This window comes from Condylostylus longicornis, unplaced genomic scaffold (assembly GCF_029603195.1).
Source record: "Condylostylus longicornis isolate FDR11 unplaced genomic scaffold, ASM2960319v2 ptg000023l, whole genome shotgun sequence".
Classification (NCBI taxonomy): Eukaryota; Metazoa; Arthropoda; class Insecta; order Diptera; family Dolichopodidae; genus Condylostylus; species Condylostylus longicornis.
Window position 1 is genome coordinate 841,971 of NW_026577992.1, and position 16,848 is coordinate 858,818.

At 24.7% G+C, this 16,848-nt stretch overlaps 1 protein-coding gene across 1 annotated transcript in view; it reads left to right on the top strand.

Moving 5' to 3' along the window:
• The window catches only part of LOC129606989 (dynein axonemal heavy chain 10), a 131,883-nt gene that overhangs the window by 16,518 nt on the left and 98,517 nt on the right, over positions 1 to 16,848 (top strand). Inside the window, exons 5-23 of the mRNA XM_055517661.1 lie at positions 1,399 to 1,425; positions 2,985 to 3,055; positions 3,126 to 3,249; positions 3,700 to 3,806; positions 3,881 to 4,092; positions 4,169 to 4,317; positions 4,396 to 4,778; positions 5,813 to 5,924; positions 6,221 to 6,348; positions 8,656 to 8,846; positions 10,009 to 10,945; positions 11,204 to 11,399; positions 11,490 to 11,597; positions 11,654 to 11,826; positions 13,557 to 13,844; positions 14,847 to 15,034; positions 15,091 to 15,252; positions 16,439 to 16,553; positions 16,722 to 16,804. Of these exons, the coding sequence (XP_055373636.1) occupies positions 1,399 to 1,425; positions 2,985 to 3,055; positions 3,126 to 3,249; positions 3,700 to 3,806; positions 3,881 to 4,092; positions 4,169 to 4,317; positions 4,396 to 4,778; positions 5,813 to 5,924; positions 6,221 to 6,348; positions 8,656 to 8,846; positions 10,009 to 10,945; positions 11,204 to 11,399; positions 11,490 to 11,597; positions 11,654 to 11,826; positions 13,557 to 13,844; positions 14,847 to 15,034; positions 15,091 to 15,252; positions 16,439 to 16,553; positions 16,722 to 16,804 (3,754 nt within the window). The remainder of the gene's footprint in view (positions 1 to 1,398; positions 1,426 to 2,984; positions 3,056 to 3,125; positions 3,250 to 3,699; positions 3,807 to 3,880; positions 4,093 to 4,168; positions 4,318 to 4,395; positions 4,779 to 5,812; positions 5,925 to 6,220; positions 6,349 to 8,655; positions 8,847 to 10,008; positions 10,946 to 11,203; positions 11,400 to 11,489; positions 11,598 to 11,653; positions 11,827 to 13,556; positions 13,845 to 14,846; positions 15,035 to 15,090; positions 15,253 to 16,438; positions 16,554 to 16,721; positions 16,805 to 16,848) is intronic.

The following is a 16,848-nucleotide window of genomic DNA, read 5'->3' on the forward strand; positions in this document are numbered from 1 at the left end:
GTATGTATGTGCCCAAGTGTATATTCGTATTTCATAGATGTTACTTTGTATTTGATCATAACTATTTTAAGGTACATATTTATACCCTGCACTTCGTGAAGGGTATATTAACTTTGGTATGGAGTTTGTAACTACTTGAAGTTGTCATTTTCGGTATCGTAAAATTCTGCGTTGATTTATACATGTTCGTCCGTTCATCCGATCGCACGATAACTCAAAAACGAATAAAGCAATCGGCGCCAAACTTTCACAAGTTCTTTATTTTTTGCCAAGGGCGAACACTATTGTAATTGGACTAATTCGGACAACAGGTTCGGGTAGCTGCCATACAACTCAAAGAGTTTATTTTAAATATTTCAAAAACTAATAAAGCTATAAATATAAAATTTTGTATATATGTGTCCAATTATATTCTACACATGTTCTAGAAATTATAATGGGATAGCTGCACCGGTTCGGGTGGCTGCCATACAACTCCAACAGCAAATTTTTTATATTCGGCAAAATAATAAAGTCAGATTCATGAAACTTGGCAGTCATGTGTCCAATTATAGGTCAAATATACTTCTGAAGTTTTAGAGGAATTGCTTTACAGGTTCGGGTACCTGCCATACAACTCCAGAAGCTAATTTTAAATATTTGGGAAAATAATAAAGTCAGATTCATGAAACTTGGCAGTTGTGTGTCCGATTATAGATCAGATATATTTGTGAAGTTTTGATGGAATTGTTTGACAGGTTCAGGTACTTGCCATACAACTCCAAAAGCTAATTTTAAATATTTGGAAAAATAATAAAGCAAGATTCATAAAACTTGCCAGTTGTGTGTCCAATAATAGGTCAGACATATTCGTGGAGTTTCTCCAGAATGGTTTCGCAGTTTCGAGCAATTGCTATACAACAATGAAAGGTGCAGGGTATAATTATCAATCGGTTTATACCGACTGAAACGTTTTCACTTGTTTTATGTTTCATTCTGCTCAGAATTTAGTTATTTTTTCGCCTCTTCCTTCTTCTTTTATTACTTTTTCTTTTTCATATTTTCCGGTTATATAGCAATAATATTTTCACTATACTTTAGATTTTTCTTTAGAAACAGCATCCTTATTTGATTTTTTCCTTAATTTTACTGCTTTTGTAAACACAATTTAGTTTTGATTTTATTTTACTTTTTCAAATTGCTCATTACTTGATTATGATGATTTGGTTTGTCCCCTTAATTGTTTCCTTTCTGTTTATATTATTTTTCTATATCAACAATTTTTCTCATTGAAAATATTGTTATCATTAACTACGAGTATGATGGTTTTTGTATCTAAATATGTATATAAATTTGAATACTTTTTACTAATTATGCTTATGATTATTTTATTTTTAATATTTTTTATATTCTTTCTAGGCTTCAGTGACGATGATGATGATTTTGGTAATTGAAAATTATTAATTGTCAGAGAATGTAATTTGTAATTTACAAATTGTGTATTTTGTGTTTTGACAAAAAATTATTTCGCGCTGCACATTTTTAGAAATTTTTACTTCACATTCTTTATTAAAAGTCACATTTTTATTTTATGTTATTTTTCTTATCCTCTTTGAATAAAAATTAATTTTACCTAGGATTTCAAACAAAGTTCAAACAAAATATGCTGTGTGCTTTGTGCCTAAAAATGATTTTTATACTAATTTCACGATAAGCATAAAAGAGCTATTGTATCCAATGTAATTGAAACTTGTTAAGAATTCGTTTTGTCAAAAATTTTTGTAATATTTAATTATTCTAAATTGTTAGTCAGTCCCAGTTATTAGGGATTATGCTATTACATTGAATTCTACTGAATAGGATTTCCAAGATAGAATCTATCTATCTGTCCATTAATCTGTTTTCTCTGTATTACTGTGTTTTAATTACTAGTATCTTAATCAGAAAATATTTAGTATTCGTTCGTTCTAATATTCCATTTTTTCAACCCGTTATTTTTTTTAAGTATGAAAATTTTTCAAATGATTATACTTACATTTCCCCCTTTAGTTAAATGGTCACTCCTTTAAATGGTTTTAAAAATTCAGCACTAATTCTGTACTAATTTGTTATTCTTGCACAGAAATCATAAACTTTTATCATGGAGTAGTACTTTTTAACTGTATTAGCATTGTCTAGTTGCACTGAAACATTCTTTTAATATTTTTATTTAATTATAAATTTATGATTCGTTAAACTTTTGAATTTTATAAGTATTTCTTTAAGTTTTAGAAAAATATTGGTTAACAACAATAACCGCAGCTAATTTCATTTTATAATTTTAGTAAATATTTTCAATATTGTACAATTAATTTAGTTTTATTATTTCAATTAAAATCTATAAAGAAAACACTTTTGTTTATTAATTAATTTTCATTAAGTTTGTGTTGCAGTTGTGTTTGTGTTTATGTACAAGGTTTGGTAATATTGCGTTTTAACTGATTACTTTTCATACTCCTACTTTTAACGAAAATTAAAAGTTCAAAACTTTATTGATCTTTCAATCATCACCATTTTTTAAATACATTATGTAACGTAAGAAAACTGTGAGATAAAATTAAGTATTTCACATTACGGAACGAGATTAAGACAAAAATGGCCGAACTTTTTTAATTTTCCACCTTTAAGTCGGTTGTATGTAAAAAAATATACAAGTTTTAAAAAATGTAATAAAATTAAAAAATGTTCAACTAAATTTTATAATGGTTTCTAATATTATCCCTATAATTTAATTGAAAGATCATGAACTATGAATGAAAGTGATATATGAAAATCATGAGAAGTTTTCTAATTTGAAATGTTTAATTAAGAGTGTATTTAGTGATAATTGTATAACAGTTTATACAATTGGTCGATTTTGCTTTTCACATGTTGTGATTTTGTGTTTGTTCAAATTCACTGATTTCAGTTTTGTTTTATGCGTTTGTTTTGTAAGTAAACTAATAAAACTTTTGTAATAATTTTAGTTGGCAAAAAAGGACGAAAGAAACAAAAGAAAGAAAAGAAAAAACCAGAACCGATTTACATTGAAGTGCAGGTGATAAATTATAATTATACTTTTATAAATTTACTATTATACATTTTTATAATGTTAAACTTGCTTTTAGAAAATTATTCAAGTAAAAATTAAGGAACCTTTAATGCATTGTCATTTTGGCGCAATGGATCCTTCTGCCATAGATCCAAATATAAAATATATATATTTAGTAAGAAAATATCCGCATGCCATACGTAAGTAGATTTAAAGATTAAATATTGCCAATAAATTACAATATTTATAATAAAATAAAATTGAGTTATCTCATGTGATTACATAAATTTTCTTAGAAGATGAATTGGCATTTCTAGACATTTTCTTAGACTTTTTTATACAAATTTCTATTATTGCGAGTGACTAGAAATAGATACCCATTCGACTCGATCAGTAGAGTTTAATTTTCAAAATTATCCAGAAAATACTGCTTACGGAAAAAAAATTTTTTTTCCTATAGAAGAAAATAATTGTTTTGTAAGATTCTAGTCGTTTGTTCAACATTGAATTCTTTAGAAAATAAATTTTGAATTTAATTTTTCAGGATATGATTTAGCATTTTTTTTTCATTAAGATCGAACTAATCCTTTGCTTAATTTGCATATTTTTTACATTTTTCTTTTAAAAAATTAATATCAAATATTTTCCAGCTAAACAAAATTCTGTAACAGAAGCTTTTTGTGAACTACCGAGATATTTTCTGTACGGAACTCTTGAGGGAAATATTTTCAAAAATTTTAAAGGCTTGTTAGATAGGGTAACATTAAATTAGTTTCAATTCCTTAAACTTAAGCATTTATAATTATTTTCCTTTCTATTACCATCCTTTAGTACAAAATTGCGATCGAATTAAAATTTCGTGAACCTAAATGGATTGAATCAAAACTTCTTCAAGGTGAAACAGAAGAATCAACACCTCCACCGCAAGAAACTGCAACAAGTGCCAATGATATGACAAAAAACACCAAATCCACTGATGAAGTTGGTTTACTTGAGTTATCAAGACCGTCTGAATTTAGATCAATTGCTGCCAAAATACAAAAGTAAATTTTCAATTTCTTTTATCAAAATAAATGTAAACTAATTAACTATTTTTCTTTAATATTTTTTTGTTAATAGAAAATTAGAAAAACTTGAAACAAAAAAGGCTCAATTGGAGGCTTTAAAGAAAGAATCGGAATCAGAAAAAAAATCACAAAGTATATATGATGAAGAAGACGAAGCAGAAATGACTTCTGACAAATTTCACGGTTCTGAATACGAATCAGGTTTGTAAAATATTCTTTTATTTTTGATATTTTTAGCTTAAACTCTGTATTTAACATCATTGTTTTCTTATATTATAGAAGGGAGAATAATACCAAAAACCACAGTTGACGAACGTTGGGATAAATTAATTGAAGATACACATGAATTGGTTGAAAGAAAACGTTATTTAAGAGAGCATGGTGAAATTAAAATGCAACCTCTACAAGAAAGAATATATCGTCAACTTGATATTATGTGTACAGAAACTGAATGGACTTTAGAACATATAGTTTGGGAATTCACATTACCAACAACATACAGCGTAATTAAATTAGCAGTTGATGGCACTGAAGATGAAGAAATCATTAAAATTGATGTTAAAAAGGCTGATGTTTATGAGTATCCTTTAGATGTTTTAGAAAATGTAGTCAAAAATTGGATGATACATATTAAAGAAATAAGAAAAAAATTAAAAGATATGGTAAAAATATTTCCAGTTTTATATTAAAATTGAAATTTTATTAAACCTAGTATGTATGTTTGCTTTACATTCATACACATTTTATTGAACATACGGTATTATATTGAATACAGTGCGATATAGCCATTTTAATAACGAAAAAACTTAATTATTTTTAAATATCGTAATTATTACATAACATAAAACCCATTACCATCATGTGTGTTAAAAAATAAACATCAAAACACATACTTTTTCAATGAAAACAAAGTTTTTCTTTTCGATTTGTTTTTCCTCATTAAATTGTAAAAATTAGGAAAAAAATTTAAATAAATTTATTAAGTTGTATATGACAACTGCGAGGCTGAAATTGTAAAATATTTTGAGCAAAAAATAATATTGTTTTTGTAATTTGTTAATGTTAAGTGCGAGATGCACACTTTCAAATGGTTCTAAAAAAATTTAAAAATAATTAAATGTTCTATTAAATTTTTTTGAATTCTGTGTCCGTACTCTAATTTTTTAACATTTTCTTAACATTGCTTTATTCAAGCTCTTGCTAGCTCAGCTCGAAATCTTTGAATTTCGTAATAAGATCGAATTTCTATTTCAAACGTATTAAGAAAATAATAATAGCTATCATAATAATTTTAAAATGCATTTTTTTTTTTGGGTACAAGGAAGAGTGTTTGCTATTTTAAGCAACAAGGTTATAAATGATTTTACTAGGGAAACGAATGAAATAAGTTTAATACAGAATTATCATTTTAGCCGTGATCACTCGTGATATTGTTGCTTCTTTATTCTATTTACAAAATATTATTTACTCAGTTTTAAATGAATGTAATTAAATTTAAATTTTCAACAATATTGTTAAAGAAATGCGGTGTAGAAGTAAAATATTTAGTAAAATTTTTAATGGTTTTTCTGTTTCCATACTTTTAATTTGAATTTTTCAGTTTTACTTTTGAATATAAGTGATAAAAATATTATTATTTTTATTAAATGTTTAAAAACTTTTATACACCTTTTGTTTTTCTTTTAACATTTAAAAGGAACTGGAAGAATTCACACCAATGGCTGAGTATAAAAAGTGGCACAATAAAGAGTTGGAATTGTATATAATTTTGGAACAATTAAAAACAAATTTTGTCACATCTGTCTTAGGTATTAATTTTCTTTTTTTTTTCTTTGTTGTACATTTACATTTATTTTTATACAAACATACATGTATATTTTGATTTTATAATGTTTAAATGGTTTTTTAATAATTTTCTTTGGTTGGTAACAAAATGAAAAAAAAAGCAATGTTTTTTGAATTCGAAATAATTGAAGTTAATTGTTTAATGAAAAGTTTTTCTTTTGTTAAAAAAAAAATATTAATTTTAAGTTAATTAAGATATAATTTGAAAATTAAATGTGAAAATGGAGAAATTTTAATTATACTTTTTTTTTCTTTTCAGATATTTTAAAGGAGGCAAAATCACCTTTATTTACACAATGGAACGATTTTGTTAATGATGTTACTATTGAATACAAATTGACCAGAGAAAATTCTGATTATATATCAACAATAATTGAATATTTAAAGGTAACATTAACCTTTAAAAATAAATATGTAATTAAAATATAAATGAAAATTTTATTAACGTAGAGTTGATAGCTGATCGTACCATATGATCGATTACATCACTATTACACAAGTGTTGTGAGTTTTATTATATAGTTCTATATTAATCGGGAATCAAAAATTCGATATTTGTACTTAATATTTTTGTTAATCATGTTACTTTCACTTAAATACAATAGATTTTAAAATTGCTGCGATAAACTTTCTGTCATAGTGAAATAATTTGCTACCTCAACTTAGTAAGGCCTAACATAAAAGTAGTATTACGAAAACAGGTATATTTTATAGTTTTAGAACTTTCTCTATTGCAAACAACATAGCGTTATTAATGACAGAATACCAGCAAAAGGAATGAAAAATTTTTAATACAAAATTATAATTTTAACCATGATTATTCTTCAAATATTTTCTTGTGGTTGATTAAAATCAGTTTTTCTAAAATGCCAGTTTCAAACTTCTAAAGTAACTGCAATTGAAAGAAAACTTTCTGCATTTAAAGTGAATTACTATTTTTTCGAAAAAAAATGTAAAATAAATTTTAATCTTAATTGAAATATATTTTATACACTTATTACAAACAAAGCTTCTTAATGAATTTATCAGATTTTAAAATTTTTTAATACTTTTTTAAAAATCACACAATTATTGTAATAAATTACAATATTAACTATTATACCACAAAGCCAGAATAAATGCTTATTTTTACACAATACGGTCATCATACAATAAGAGAGGTTATGTGATGGCACCAAATTTTGCATATCGAATTTTCGGTGGAAACGCACTTCTCCATGATAGTGAAGCGTAAATAAACTATTTTTAAAAATATGTCAGTCTATCGGTATGCATGTGGACGCGCGTATCTTAAGTTCGGCTGAACCGATTTTGATGACATTTTATATTATATGAGTGATTATTTAAATAATCAACCAATTTTGTTGAAATATGGTGTATGAATTCGAGGTGTAAAGAAAATGAACTATACAGTTTTTTCCCATATCCACGGAAATAATCGATGAAATTTCTTTTAATTTAATATTTGAGTTCTGGTTGTTACTTAAACTTATTGGTGAGCTTTTAACAGAATTCAGGCTATACAAAACGAAACTTTGTCAAGAACCAAATTTACATTTTGCTAGGTATGTTGACTAAAACTTACTTTCTTCCTTGAAATTGGAAATAAGTATTTAAAGGGGATTTTCTTAATCTTCTGTAAAACTTTCGTTAAACTAGACAGAATGAATTCCGATTGGTTATGTGCTGAACAGTTACGTGGTAGCGTCTTTAAAATTTGAAAGTAGTATTTAAACCAAACGATAGAAGACATTTTACAGTAGGTTATATGCGGGCTGACCATATCACATTTCTTTATTTTGTTTTTGTCATAGATTTTCTGAAATAATGTAGAAACTTTAAAATGCAATTTTATTTCATATACACATCTGCTCTTCATAAAAAAGGCAATGGCAGAACCCTTTTAAATTTTGTTTTTGTGCATGTTTTGCAAATAAAAATTGTTACCTATACACATGCAATTTAATAATATGTTTTTAACAATAATTTTCTATTTCGCAAAATGAACTTTTTATTGCGCAAAAGGGAAAACAATAAAAGAGCGCATTGTTTCAGCGTATTTCTAATTGCCAATAATTCACATATAAAATATAAAAAAGAATCTTCTAGCAGTAAAACAAAAAAATTGAAAAATAATACGTAGTATAACAAAATCACTTCATACTTTTGATAATTTTCAATCACTTCAGATAAATTTTAAAACCAGAAGGAGAACTTACTCACTTAAGTAAATAAAATTAGAGTGATTTAAAAATTTGAAAATGCTTTTAAATTGAATTGCCATAAATTTCTTTTTACACATTTCTAACTTGGAAACAACTGACATATTAACTTAAAGTCAAAATCGGATGATGTTAGTCTCGTTAGGCTAGAATTTACTGTATAAAATTTTGAATTCACTTGAAATCAATTTTACGCATGCAAATAGAATTCTAATATTAGCAAGACAAAATATTTTATTGCAGCAATTTTCGAATAAATATTGAACCTGAACAAAACCATAAAATAAATTGCATTATATACGTACATAAATGCATTCGTATATATATATATATATATATATATATATAAGGATTTTAGATGCTATTTATAAAATGTTTCTCTTTTATCCTTTTATTTTTTCCATTTTTATACAATATTCATTTTTAATGATTTTTATTTTTTCTTTTTATTTTTTAATTCTCTTATTTGCAGAAAATACGTTCATATAACGATTTTCAATTTGTGTTCTCTTTGATCCCAAATTTAATGGTTGGCTTGAGGCATATATGGACAATGTCAAGCTACTATTGTCGTGATGATGCGATGCAGGTGCTTTTATGTCAGATATCGTATGTTTTTACCGATAAAGTTAAGGGAATTGTGAAATTGGATAGAATATTTAAGTAAGTATAACAGTACATATATGTTACAACAATTTTATACAACAGTTTTAATACACTTTATATACAAAGGTATTTTATGAATATAATAAGTACCTAGATATTATATGCACATTTGTTGATGTGTGAAATAAAAATATTAAAAAAAAAATTTACACATATTATGTATTTTATATAAAAAAAAAATAATCTTTTATTTTCCACATAACATGAATATTGTACAACTTGTACAATAGTAGAAACATAATTTTTAATTGTAATTTATATTATTAATAATTGGTCTTATTTGTTTTTTTACCTTATCTAATGGCTTTGTATCCTGTTTTTATATCTAAACAATAGCATAAAAATGGGAAAAATATTAATTCTTTTATTGTATTTAAAGTGGATTTAAATTAAGATTCTGCATGTTTATTTTAGAAAAATAAAATAATATAACAGCTTGAATTATATTGTTAAGCTTATGTTTGAAAACAATTTTTAAAAATAATTACTTAATTCTAAATAAAATTCTCTGTAATCGCATGCATTGCTTTTTTTATATTTTTCATTTCTTCCATTACTTTTATTATTAGCCTTAATTTGTATCTTACTTTTTTTTAGTTTTCCAAATCAAAATTTTTTGTTATCACATCAGCTATAAACTACACTAAACATTAGGGCGTTGAAGATAGCTCACTATTTTTATTTTCCATGTCACTCGCTTAATGCAACAATTTTGTGTTGTTAAAATGTATTAAATCTGAATAACAATAAAATTTTTTCTAGAAATAAATTTAATCTTATTTAATTTGCAAATTCAATGCAATACACATTATTTTATTTGTTTCCTTATGAATTTTCATATTCTTCTTTTCAATTGTTAGAACACGAACTTAGTAATTGCTCAGAATGCTATTGATAGCAGATTTTTCAATTCTTCGAAAATTCTTCCTCGAAAAAGTCTAAATATTACACTAAGAATTGAAACAAGAAACATATTTCTGTATAAATTATTAAGAATAACTAGTTCTAAAACATTTCCAAATAATGAAGAAAGAAAATTTATCAAATTATTATCCTTAAATATTAATTTTATTCTTTAACTATATGTTAAATAAAAAAAAATAAATTATGTATTCGCAATTTTCTTATAAAATTTTAATTTTTTTCTACATATGTATAGGCGTTCAGCACAACAAACTTATGAAATGGCTACCAATTGTGCAAATTTATTAAAAACATGGAAAAAATCATATTTAGATAGTCGTAAATTTATTGAAGAGACGGCTGGATCACGATGGGAATTCGATAGAGCGGCATTATTTACAGAAGTTGATCATATTTATAAAATTAGTAAAGACATTGCATATATTGGAAAAGTTTTTCTTCAATTTGAAAATTTATTTAGTTTCCGTTTAAAAGCGATTATAACAGATCCATCAATGGTTGATGAATTGATGAAAAAAGTTTATCATATATTAGATGATATTATTGTTGTTGATTATGATATTTTTCGTCCCACTAATTTAGCAGATTGGGATGATACAATGTCAAATTTTAATAAGCGTGTAGAATTAATGGAATTGGAAGCACAAAATGTTATTGATAATTGTATGGCGACATTACATTCATCTGATAAAGGATTAATGTTTATACAAGAAGTTTTTAATATTGATACAAGAGATGTATTAACTGAACATGTCAAAAATAAATATGAAAATGTTTCAAGGTTTTTTTTAAGTGAAATAGCTCATATAACACATGAATTCACTCAAAATAAAAAAACACCACCATTATCGATACATGAGCCACCGGGTGTTGGTGCCATAAAATGGTCAAGATTAATGTCAACAAAGTTAAAAAGTTCTGTTATTGCATTCAAAAAATTGGAAAATATTCCAAATTTAAAAAATAGTTATCATCGTAGAAATGCTTTTCATGAATATTTAAAATTAATGAATAATATGTTTGCTTATGAAAAGGAAATTTTTGACACGTTTATTTATAAAGCAACTTATGTTGTGAATTCTGTTTTAAGAAACAATTTAATTTTAATACAGATATGTAAACCGGAAACGTTAAATGAAATTGCTGGAAATATTGATACTCCAGCAAGAAAGGTAAGAAGCATCTTCTTGTTGAAGTATAACTTAAAACTTTATAAATTTAAATAGTTAATTAAAATGTTTTTGAAATTCACTGTTAAAACTCCGCTTAGTAGGCGTGGGCAATCCTAAAATACGTACGTGCTTTAAGCAGAAAAATTAAAAATTCAAATAATTGGTTTAAAATTAATTTCGCATTTAAGCCATTCTTAATTAGATTATTTAAGTACCTTATTTAATTAAATTTATTGCACTCATTAAATCAAATTTTAGCATCTAGAAAGTGACCGTGAAGATTTCCGCTGTAAAATAACAAGATTTACTGTAATGGTTACGTTAGTTATGTGGTTAACATCCTTATCTGGTCGAGTTAACTATCAAATTAAGAGAGCTTACAATTATATTACTGAAAAGGAGGGCCAAAAACATTTAACTGAAAAACAAAAATTCAGAATAAAACAGTGTAAACGTGAGTGTTATAAAATCAATTGAAAATTTCATTTTAAGTGTTATATAATATGTAGCTATAATAATCATGAAATATTTATTGTTTTCAAAGTTCTAATTAGAGCCTTTGAACAAGAAGGCTTACCAGCATGGAGGGATATGGTTGGCGATTCAGTATTAATTGAAATGGAGATGCATTTTCAAGTTAATTTTTCAAGAGGTAAAACTTTTTAATTTAAATAAAAATAAATTTACTGTATTTACTGTATTTTGTAGAAATTTTCGATGTCATGTTTGAAGGACAACAATTTGAACATTTGGGATTTCAACTACCTGGAGCTTTACGTACAGCAATTATGAGAAAGCAATTATTATTTGAGGATTTTGAAGCTGTAACAAAAATTGTGGATAAATACAATTCTATAATTGAAAATTTATCTTTGTCTGAGGTAAACTTTATTTACAAAATTCTAGTATACTAGAAACGTATTTAAATCTATTCAGAAAACTTACTAGTTTATTGGGATTTCGAATGGGTGTTATAATGGTTTTTATGTAATTATTTTAAATCACTATATCAAAAAATCCTCGTCAATAAATTAGTTATTATAACATCAAATGGTCATCAATAATTGATAGAGTTAGTTACTCGTATTAACTATTAGTATGTAATGATAGTATGACAAAATTGAAATTACCCGTGCAATTTGACTTATAAGCACCCCCCAACTTAACATATATGTGAATCAAAACTTACGAATTTATTCTAACTTCTCGAAATATTCTGAATTGAGTCAAACTTTTGATATGATGATGGATATTAATACGATTAAGTCGATTTCATGTGTCTTAACTGGGGAAAAACTTTTAGCTGTTCTGTTCTGTTGTTAAAAAACACTATCATGTTGTAAGAGTCGAAGTAAGAGTTTTCTTTTTATTTCATTTAATTTAATTTCAATGGATGATAAATATGACTGATTTCAATTAAATGTTTACTTTAAACTAATCATTGTGGCATAACAGTAATATTAATAAAAACACTAAATTTATATTATTACTAACAATAACTTTCTCTTCTTCAATCACTTTCACAATTTCTTTTTCATTATATTCTATCAGTTTTTATTCACTGTACCTGCTCTTCGTTTTGAAAGGATATTTTAGTTGCTTTCCTTATGAATTTTTGCCGTTGTAAAATAAGTTTTCTTACTTTTCTTTTTCTAAATTCAAGGCTTATACAATCCTTGTAAGAAAAATCAAATTTATTGAAAAATTTTCAACCGTTATGGCTTTTTTTTCATTTATTTTGTTATCCTTGTGTAAGTAAAAATAGAAAAATGGGAAACCTGAAATTTTTTTTATAATTTTCCTTTTTCATAACTTTGCGTAATAAATCAACTAAACTGGAAGATAAGAAGAAAATCATTCTATATAAAATTAAATACATAATACGGGTATGCATCATGTAATACAAAATACATTATTATATTAGATTTTATAATTAACACTTTGCTTTCCATGAAATCGACTTTTGCACAAAATCGGTGGAAGTTTCAGAGTAATTCAAATGAATTAATCTTAAGTAGGAATTTAGTTATCTACGCGCACTAGAATTAACTTGTAATAGTAATCTAGTTCTAGTACGTATAACAGTTAGTAAGAAGTAGGTAGTTAAAACTTTTAGTAGTTAACCGCGTTAATATTCTAACTAAAATGCATAATTTTCCTTTAATTAAAACTAATTATTAAAAAACTAGTGATTTTCACATAATTTTAAGGTGTCTTTTTGCTATTGCTTAATTGGAATTTATTTGATGGATTTGATTTAGTATGGCTCAAATTTACATTTATGGACGCGTTACATATTTTTAAGAAATGAAAATTTTCAATTCCATACTTTCCTGTTCTTGCAATAAAAAAATTTCTGCACTTCAATAAATCTATTTCAATCATTTCTCAATATTAAGAGGGCTAATTAAATTTTTACTCTAACATCCTGTTATTATAATTTTAAATAGCTCGGTTGACAAAGAGTTAATTTTATTTAGTTTACAATTTTTATATTTAATAACAGTCAAGAGATTACTTCAAAAAAAGAAAAATATTGAATTTAAAAAAAAAAACCAAAAAAAAAAAATTGTAAGAAACAACAAAGTATAACGAGAGTACAAATTTTCAGGTTGATTTGCTTCGCGATCATCTATATGAAATTGAAAAGGCTATTCAGGCTGGTGTTGGACGCTATACTTGGCAATCTTTCAATATTAAAAAATTTTGTAATAATATTAGCATTCTATTAAGGAAACTTTCATCGGTAGTAACAACCATAAATAACATTCGAATGGATATAAGAAGTCGAATTGAACAAATTCAAGGATTCAATTTATTTGAAATCGATGAACCGAAAGAAATTAAAGAAAAACTTAGTCCTAACCAAATTGTTGGTGGTGAAAATACAGATGATGGTGTTGGTAAAATTGGAATAACTTTAGAGGATGGTAAGTTTAAGTTGAAAAGGACTTTTTTTTTTTTTTTTGTAAAAAAGCATTATGTACAAATACATGTATTATTTTTTTTTTTGCACATAATGTTTTTACCGTACATATTTCTGTACACATACATATATATGGGTTTTATATTATGTGTATGAGAAATGTTGTAAGAAACTCTACAATATATAAAAGAAAAGGACATAAAAGGAATGGAATGTTTCTGGATATTTGAACAATTAAATTTATTTAGTGAATTATTATGTGACATTTCTTTGTACTTTTTGACAAATTAAGGAAACAAAAAAGAAATATTGCTTTATTTATTTGCTTTCTTCATTTCTATATTTCTTTTTCTTTTCCTTAAATAATAAACTTTAACTTATTTTTTTCTTATTTTCTTTTAATTTTGTGGCTCTGACAATCTGTCAGTAACTAGAGTTGTGTTTTATAAAACACTGATATTAATATTATAGTCATGTATGAGGAATTCTTTCAAGGTTATATAACACACCTTTCATGAAATTTTATACTTTCACTTTTTCTTTGAAAACTATTATGAGTCTTATAAATTAAATTCCTATGATATTTAGAAGCTATTTTCAAATCTGACATCGACATTTTATTATTTTGAACCGAATAATATATTGGCATATTTATACACACATATGTACATACATACATGCATATGTTGTGTATTATTCCGTATGATATATTAAATCTAATTTTTTTCAATCGAATAAATCCTTGTGATTTGAAAAGATTTGAATTATGTTCTTTCATAGAAAAAATTTATTTAATAATTTATTTAAAGGTCAACAAAAGTTCAAATTCATACATAAATATTATATATAAAATGAATTAAAATCGGTTTTTTTTTTGTTTTTCTTTTTTGTAATCAATTATTAATTTTTTTTAATATTTAAGATGAAGAAAATTGTGACGGTGATATTGAAATAAAATCTAAATACAGCTTTAAAGATTATTTTATAAAATTAAATAAGACGAGAAATGAGAAAAGTTGTCGAATGAAAAAATGCTATGAATCAATTGGACCAGTTTTAATTAAACTAGAAAGTCTTCTACTTGGAACTTTTACCGGAAGATCACAAAAAATGAAAGAATATTATACTTTTTGGGAATCTCAAGCATTTACTTGTATATTAAAGTATGTTTTACGTAGATTATGTAAATTTATTTATATTGTTTGTGTATAACTTTCAGTTTGTGTAACAAAAATTTAGAAAATTATATTAAATTATTGGCTGGAGATAAACCAATTTTTGAAGTGAATGCAGTTCTTTTATCACCTGAAGTTGTATTGAGTCCAAGTCGAGCCGAAGTGCTAAATATGATGACACAAAGTGGAAAAGATGTCTTAGAGAGGTGATTTTCGATTCTCTTTATTAAATTTAATATTTTTATATTTATTGATAAATTGAGATACATATGTACTCGTATATGTAGTTGTATAATATAGTATAACCAAAAATATTAATTGCTCAAAATATTTTCATTATGAACTACTATATTAAGAGTAGTGTAAATTTATTCATATTTAAAGATGATTTTTTTTCTATTTTAAAATCTGCTCGAAACACAGTTTGTATCTGCCTGTTATTTTATTTGTGGATATTAGATCGTATAGAAGAGACCTCTTTTTTTATATTTTCCAAAAGTAATTGTTTAAGAAAATAAAATGTCTGTTTTTAAATATTTCAATATTTACTTATAATAAATCCCTATATAAGTATAAAATTTCATTTTAACAAAGTTATAATTTCAAAGAGTATTACAATATATCATCCAAGAAGTCTAAACAATTTTTAAACATATTGTAGATAATTTAATGTTTAATTCGTTATTTATTAAGTTTTTTGTAATTTATAATTAAGCACATAAAATTGCTTGTTCGATATTATTACTCTTAAACCTAATATTAATATTATTGTCCATAGCAATTTTGTTGCAGTAATAATCTATTATATCATGTAATAAAATAATCGTACTGTAAAATTTAACAATAAAATATATTTATTTAATATTTAAAATAAATAAATTTATTTACTATTTGCTTTTAAAATTGAATATTATAATTAAAACAAAATTATTATGTACAATATTGTTTAATATAATGATCATATATAAATTATATAATATTTAATTGTATATCAGATATAATCCAAAATATGAATATGAACATTTTACATACGTATATAAATGTGTAATTAAGGTAGTTGAAAATCCAAAATAAGTTTCTATTATAACTATTGTTAAAATTATTTTTATTATTTGATAAAAACTAAGATTAACAACATAATGAACAATTAAAAAATATAATTACTAAATATTTTATATTAATATACTCCATTTAATTTTAAATCTATAGTATAATATCAAATTTATACTTACGTATACTTGAATATACATGCATATGCAATAGTGCAATGCATCCATAAACTTTGAATTAAATACTATTGTTCTATATTTGTTTTATAATAGGTACATACATATATGTATTTTCGTGTAAAATCAATATTAAAATAATAATGTAAAATTAAAACACTTGTAGAGTGAAAATTTTTACACGTTGGATGAATGGTACTTGTTTAGAATGCCTTCCAATGAAAGATGCAACTAAAGATAATGAAAAATATAATTTTACATTTTATGAAGATATTATTCAGGTAAATATTTATGTTTTTTTCATGTAGGTACATTTATATTAGTAAAATCCAATTTGTACAAAAGAACAGATTAATTGTTGTCTTGAAGGTATTAAATCTTCCTGAATTCAAAACAGATTTTTTCCTAAAATTATTATCAATATCTTAACATTTTGTATATAATTTTAGCTTGAAAGTATTACAGGACTTATTAAGAAAATTGAAGTTATTGCACAAAGAGCATTGAAGGAAGCATCAAACTATATACAAAAGTGAGTTTATATTTATGCAATTATAATTCATTTTATAGCAACAA